The sequence below is a fragment of the Sphaeroforma arctica genome (genome assembly GCF_001186125.1).
Source record: "Sphaeroforma arctica JP610 unplaced genomic scaffold supercont1.67, whole genome shotgun sequence".
In the NCBI taxonomy this organism is placed as follows: Eukaryota; class Ichthyosporea; order Ichthyophonida; genus Sphaeroforma; species Sphaeroforma arctica.
Window position 1 is genome coordinate 125,745 of NW_014040491.1, and position 7,372 is coordinate 133,116.

Sequence of the window (7,372 nt, forward strand, 5' to 3'; positions counted from 1 at the left end):
TATAGAATTTTCATAGCCCTCTAAAAAACAAGCAGAATTTTTCATAGCCTACTAAAACAAATCAAATTTTTGTTTGCAATTTAGGTAGCTATTGTGTTTGTTCTGTATTTTTTACAAAACAAAATATATTTTTGGTTTTTTGATTTGTTTAAAAAAAAAAACCAAACAAAAAACGAACAAAAAACCAAACAATTTTTTTAATTTCTACAAAAACAGAACAAAAAATTCTACAGAATAAACGTTACACGTTTAACGCTAATTTTTATATATATATAAAAGTACAACAAAATGTACTATGTACATTATAACAAATAACGTATGTATAACCGACGGCGAGATTGCAATTCAGATACATACCCAGCCAATCTGCTTGATGTTGCTTTTACAAAACTATTGGACAAATTTGGGATCAAAAGTCTTACATTAGCTTAGCGCATTGCTGGAAGAAATCTACATGACTACCGGAAGGTTCGTCGATTAATAACTACGCAGCCGATTACTCAAACTCATGGATGGTGTGGAATGAATCATTGATAGTATTATCAGTATATTTGAATCTTATTGTGCTATAGCTGATCCAGACTATCATCCAAGTGACAGTGAAACAGTGAGAGAATTAAAATAGTGGATAGACGAATCTACAAGTTTGCAGATTTTTAATATTGATACGATAATGACTATGGAGGAAGCCATCAATAGTGAGACTACGTGTATGTTCAGTGTGAATTCCTAAAGATATCGCTGGATTGTTAGATATCTAATCTTACGCAGCTGGAGATCAATACTCGACATCGGATGTAGAACAATGAAGAAGATATTACGCCAGATAAGCACAAACAAATCGAACGCTAATGAGCTCAACACCATAAGTTAAATATGTAAAGCTATAATAGCTTCATGTGTCCTATATGGAGCCAGCTTTCTCTGTATCTGGCGGGGTCTATCCTGGTCCAAGGATATCTACCTCTATAAGTGTCCTGTATATTGTCCAAAACGAACTGTGACACTGGACACTTGAGACAAAAAAAGTTATCATATTATCACAATAACAGTCATAAAATACGGGACCTACATACATACATATGTAAAAAGATTTTTCTGTGTTTGCTAAAAAAATAATTTATATTTCATTTTTAGCCTACAATTTACACTTGCACATCATGCTCGGCTCTACAGGTCCTCCTGGCTCCACGCATATCAAGTGGGCATGCGTGACACTCTCCGATGATAACTACGATCGCTGGGATGACGTTCTGTACCTTGCTGCTCTCGGTGATTACAAATGGGACCTTAACCTTATTCTTAATTACTGTGAATTGCTCAAACCCTTACCTCAACCCGGTGCCAAACCAATTCCATACGAGCCTATCTATGAATCCGATAGCACCCTGGAATTCCGTAACGCTAAAAAAGCACTCGGATCTTACCGCACTTCCTGTAATCTGCTTATTCGATCACTCTCCGATGAACTCCGCGAAACTCCCCCCAAGGAGACGTTAATGAAGGATCCCTGGACTATTTACGATATAGTCCGTCAGTCTTATTTCCACAAATCCGTCAAAGTTTCCCAGCCGATTAACATGGCGTACCTACGCGATTTCCAAGTCGGCTACTATGAGGATTCTCGCGCGTGGGCAATCAGGTGCAAGAAACTTCAGTTGGATGCTGAACTGCAGGGTCTCACAGTTACTAGCAATTTCATCAACGATTGCTAGAAGTATAGTTGTTTATGAACCAAGAGTAATTAGACGTTCTTATAAAACACACTATCAAGCCCATCATACATTACGATGAAAAAAATAAAACCAACAAAAAAATAAAACAACCAAAAAAATACTGGGTTCCTTTGGTATATGTATATATGACTTATATATGTTATGAGTGAGGGCTTGTGACTTGTGAGGCGCGAGCCGTGAGGCCGTGAGTCAGCCGACATATGTACATTTAACATTCGAGTACATATTTAGTTTTACATCAAAACTTTACAGTGGAAAGCCGTCGACAGTCGACAGTCGACACTCGAAGGCGAGTGGCGAGTGACGAGTGGCGAGTGGCGACTGGGCGAGTGGCGAGTGGCGAGTGGCGACTCTCAACTTCTCGAGTCCTCAACTCTTCTCTACCTGTCCCATATTATAGTAGGGCAAATTATTGGTCCCAGCCAATCCGACTGGTCACTGGTTGTTAGGTCTTTTTACTCCTTGGATTCCTAGGCCTGCTGGATAGTGGATCCAGGATAGTGGACAATATTTACACAAATTGTTACACACACAAGGAGGCTAAAAATTAAAAAATGCTCCATATTTTATAAATATTTGTTTTTATAAAATCATGAATTAGTCATGAAAGAAATAGTATTTAGTATAAATGCCTTGAGCAGGCACCACAATAAAGCACTACTTCTAAATAGTTGACAGTCTATCATTTCGTATTTTGGTTATTTTTATTAATATTTTTCTTTTTAATATATACCAGCTGACTTTATCATTTGTTTTAAAAAAAAAGGATGTAAATGTGGTCAAAGGGTGAAGGTATTTACTTATACTGTAATAGAGTAAAGAGTGCTTTATAAATGCTCGCATGCTATAAAAAAAGTGGTTAAAAACAGTCTGAGTTGTCTTGTTTTGTAGAAACAAAAAGAGCAAAGAGGCTATAAAGTCAATAAAATGGTCTTTTAAAAACAAAAGTTGTTTTGATTTGGTTGTTTTTTTCTTCTGATGTTTGTTTAAAAATAAAAACAAAAACACACACACCGCTGTGGTGTGGTTTTCACAACGTCCCTGACTTACAGCTGCGATGCTTCACACTCGAGTGGGAGGCTATGTATTTACTATTATAGAATAGGAGGCTATGAATAATAAATACTGGTTTGAAAATTTAAACACACGACCTACTCACACACAGCTCATTAAATAGTCTAGGAGCAACATTACAACACACAATGTTTGTCACCAGTCTAGTGATCGCTGCAGCTGCAGTGTCGGTATACGCGCGTGATACGAACTCATACACACCTATTAAGAGTAGTTGCACGGATGATGCCACGAGTAACATATTTTTGCCACAAGGGGATACGCGGATTACCGATAAAGAATCTGAATGGGTTCAGAGGAGGAAACAAATGCTATGACAACATGGCAGGAATATTTTGATAATGTCCAGCTAGAGGGCTTCGAGGACTTTGCATGGAATATTAGCTCCATACCAAGAGCGGCACTTGGAGCAAGTGGCGGCGGTCACCGTGCTTCGCTGTCTGCTTTTAGTGTGCTAAGTGCTTTCGACATGAGGAATGCACAGGCAAAGTCAGAAAAGACTGGAGGTATAATACCATATTCTCACGTATATTGCTGGTATTAGTGGTGGTGCCGGGACTGTCGGTGCTATCCTTGCCAACGATAATACACTCATCAGCGATGTGGCGACCAAGTATATAAATATCAACAATCATCTTCTCAACCCGGGAGATAACAAAACAGAGCGATCTGAGAATATGGCAAACCTCACGAGACAAGTTCTGAGCAAAGATGTAGCCGGCTACCATGTCTCGCTCGTAGATATATGGGCGAAAGATGTTTCTTTCCATTTCTTACACAATATCGAGAATTTCGGCGACGAGCTAACGCTATCGAGTATCGCAAATGGTGACAATGCTTTTACAAACCATACCATGCCCTTTCCACTTATAGTGGCTACCGTATTCAAGAACGGCAGTGCCACAGGTTTCGAATTGGGCGCTGGAGCCGATTCATGGGAGTGAAACCTGTATACTACCGGATCATATGCACCGTCAGTAAATGCTTTCATTAATACAGCATCTGTGGGTACAAAATACAAGAATGGTACATCTGTGGTAGACAATGTTTGTGTGTCTAATTATGATAATTTAGGCTTCGTTACGGGCACTAGCTCGGGCTATTTCATAGATTACAACGGTATCGCTGTCTCGGCTCTCGTGAGAGCGGAGTTAAGCAAAACCAACACCACCTTCGAGGGTCAGCAGAAATTCATCTCCACACACTAGACTGAGATACCAAGTTTCTTGGATGGCCTGTCCAGTACTGACGCACTCTATATGGGCGACAGTATACGATTGTCTGATGGTGGCTATGCTGAGGGTGGCGTCCCTGCCTTTTCCCTGGCCGTTCCTGCTCGTGAAGTAGATGTCATTATAATCCTTGACAATGCCGGTGATTCAGCTTGGACTGTACCGAATGGTGATTCTGTTGTGCGGTTTTCTAATTACTCGACAATGCAGGGGATCCCATTCCCAGATACACCCACAAAAGAAGAGTACATTGCTGACCCGAGCTTGGCCGAAGGGATCCGATTCTTTGGATGTCATTACTCTGAAGTACCCACCTTGGTTTACATTGCGAATCAGCTTGTTGTTCACAACACAAACCAGACCACTATTAAGCTTGCTTATCAGAACGATGAGATCGAAGGATTTATGACGAATGATCACGCCATACTTACCCAACAAGTGGGCTTTGAAGATGCGCCTGTGTGCATGGCTTGCTTATTTGCCACTGAGGCGGGATTTTAGTCAACGCAGTGTGGTACTGGCATGGCCAAGTTTTGCTGGATGAGGGACAACGAGTAAGCGTATATAATGTAGGTATATGTGCAGCTCAAATATACCTATTTAGTACATTAAATCGACATATTTTGATTAAATCACTACATTTTTGCATCTAAATAATTTTGCACGTATAGGTATGAGTATGTATAATATGTTCTCTATAGCGACTTGACATGAACTCAGATATACACACACGCATATATATATATATATATATATATATATATATATATATATATATATATATATATATATACAAATATATATACACATATATATGCGTGTGTGTATATCTGATCAATCAAAAAAGAGTTGAAACGACATATCAAGTTGAAGTAGAATTATAGCATGTCCATATAACGATATATATTTGTATATATATCTGTATATCTGTCCGTGTATTTGTACAACTGTACTGTATCCCCCGTAGAATAGTACGAATGCATCTATCACGATTTACTTATGCAAATATATTTAGCCTGGTCTAAAAGCAACTATTAAATATAGTAAATATTTTAGTTTTAGGCGAGTTACAGATAAGAGATAACCGACCTCAAGCCTCCCAGAGGCCCAGTATGTAAATACACCGAGTACGGCGCTTTTTTTTTTGTTGCTATTTTATATAGTATTAAAAAAACAAAACCCATTTGCGAGAGCTCCCACGCCCACGGTCCACGCCTCCACAGTCCACGGCCCCTGGCTGAAGTGAGCTGCCTGCTGAGTGCCGAGTGCCGACGCCCGACGGCCCACGACTCCACGAGACCTCAGACTCGGAGTACTTCTCAGACTCGAGAGTCCACGAGTCCACGAGTCTACGACCCCAGGCTTAGCCCCAGGCCACCCAGTTGTCAGTTGTCAGGAATCAGTTGTGACTTATCAAATGTGGAATGTCACAGTGACGGTGCGAGTGTGTGACCCACAGACACCCAGTCCTCCCCCCCAGGCTGAGACTTGTGAAGTTGGGACTTCCCGGCTGGCTCCCCGGTCCCCAGTCCCCACTGCCCGACTCTAATCTGTACTCATTATGTAGAGGTTGGAAAATATTTTTAAAGTTGCCATTTCTATCCGATTTTATTATTATAGAATTTTGGAAGCCATCCACATTTGGCATGACACTATTTACCCCTATGTGTGCCGACCAAAATGTGACATAGGTGTCGGGCTCTAATACGTATATGTTTATACCTTCAAATGCTGGTACGTTAACAAAATGTATTACGTTTCATCCAATGGCAGACCACTTTAAACTCACAAAAACACATTTTAAGAATAAACGTTTATGTACGACTTGACGATCATCAGAGTCTGAGACCTACAATATTTAAAACTTTTTGCGCTCACTTATATTATATATTTTTAATTTATTTTTTAAAAACAAAACAAAAAAATAAAATAGACAAACTTGTATTTTATCGAGGATTATTTATGGGTTCAGAAGTTCAGACTTCAGAGTGACTTTAGACTTTAAGAGTTCAGACTTCAGAGAATCAGACATAAATAGCCTACTATATTTAAAATAAATTAATAAATGTAATTTTATTTATTTAAAAAAAGACAAAATAAATACTGTATTTAAGACCGTCTTTTTTTAATTTTAAATATGGATGTATTTTTTTTTTGGCTTTTTTTGTAAAACAAATTAAAAAGTTAAAAACTTTTATACAAGAAGGCGCACTATTTATTTGGAAATTGAGAACCACTATGGGCATCCGAGTGCTTGTACTTAAAAAAAACTGGATCAAATTGGGTTTGATATATATGGTATCTATGTTTTTAGGGTTTATATTTATGTATTCATGTTTTGTCATATCTTCCTAAATAAATAGTACAGTGTTTTTTTTTGGGGGCTTTTTTTGGTTTTTATATTTTATTTTTTTTAATAAAAAAGGATTGCAATAATATGTACACTCTATATATTATATGTGTGTATTTATTTATGTATTTAAAAATACAGACCGACGACTGTATTTATTTACACAGAATATTCGGTTATTTATTTACACACCCGAACTTCCCGAAGTGAAGTTTGGACTTTGGACTATGGATGATGCCTGAGCCTTGGGCTTGGGTTGGGGGGTTTGGACTTTGGACTTCGGATGGATGTCCAAATATATTACTTTTTTGACTATGTATGATACAGCATGTATTTTAATATCTTAAATTATACACTCTCCTTTGATACATGTATATATAAATACAACCTTTGTATCCGTGCCCTGCGCCGCTGCCATCGCTGCCGTCAAAAGCCAGCGCACTCGCTCGTGGATACTCTATCCTGTTGATATATACAAATACATCCTGGCTCAGTAAGCGATTTGACGCATCTATTACTTTCGCGGATGTATTTGGATATATAGAATACCTTTAGTTGCTTACCGCAAACCTCATGCAAGCATGCAGGCCTTCGTTAGTAGTACTACTGTGGTACGTTTCTCTGCATTGAGCGAGAACATATCAACAAGAACTGTATTTGGCTCAAAGCGATGGACTATAACACCGATGACTCGACGATCTAATCCCCGCTAGTAAGTTATATGCTATGACAACATTAACCGATACATACGTGAATACACACAAGCACACATACGTGCACGCACAAAGGCACACAAGGAAACACATACGTATATACACACATACACAAGCACACGCATACGTACACACACATACGCGCACACACACACATACACACATATATACACTGTGGCACACACACACGCGTGCACACACAGGTGTATACACACACTCACACACACACACACACACACACACACACATACACATACACACACACAC

At 38.9% G+C, this 7,372-nt stretch overlaps 2 protein-coding genes across 2 annotated transcripts; both read left to right on the top strand.

The window, feature by feature from the left end:
• Nucleotides 1–1,160: 1,160 nt before the first annotated feature.
• SARC_01643 (hypothetical protein) lies at nt 1,161–1,715 on the top strand (the record flags this gene model as incomplete). Its single annotated transcript, XM_014304633.1, has 1 exon — nt 1,161–1,715. The coding sequence occupies one exon, from the start codon at nt 1,161–1,163 to the stop codon at nt 1,713–1,715; it is 555 nt and encodes a 184-aa protein (XP_014160108.1).
• A 1,381-nt stretch (nt 1,716–3,096) lies between these two features.
• Nucleotides 3,097–4,543, top strand: SARC_01644 (hypothetical protein; the record flags this gene model as incomplete). Its single annotated transcript, XM_014304634.1, has 4 exons — nt 3,097–3,299; nt 3,355–3,716; nt 3,810–3,949; nt 4,019–4,543. 4 exons carry the CDS (start codon nt 3,097–3,099, stop codon nt 4,541–4,543), a joined length of 1,230 nt encoding a protein of 409 aa, XP_014160109.1.
• Nucleotides 4,544–7,372: the final 2,829 nt, after the last annotated feature.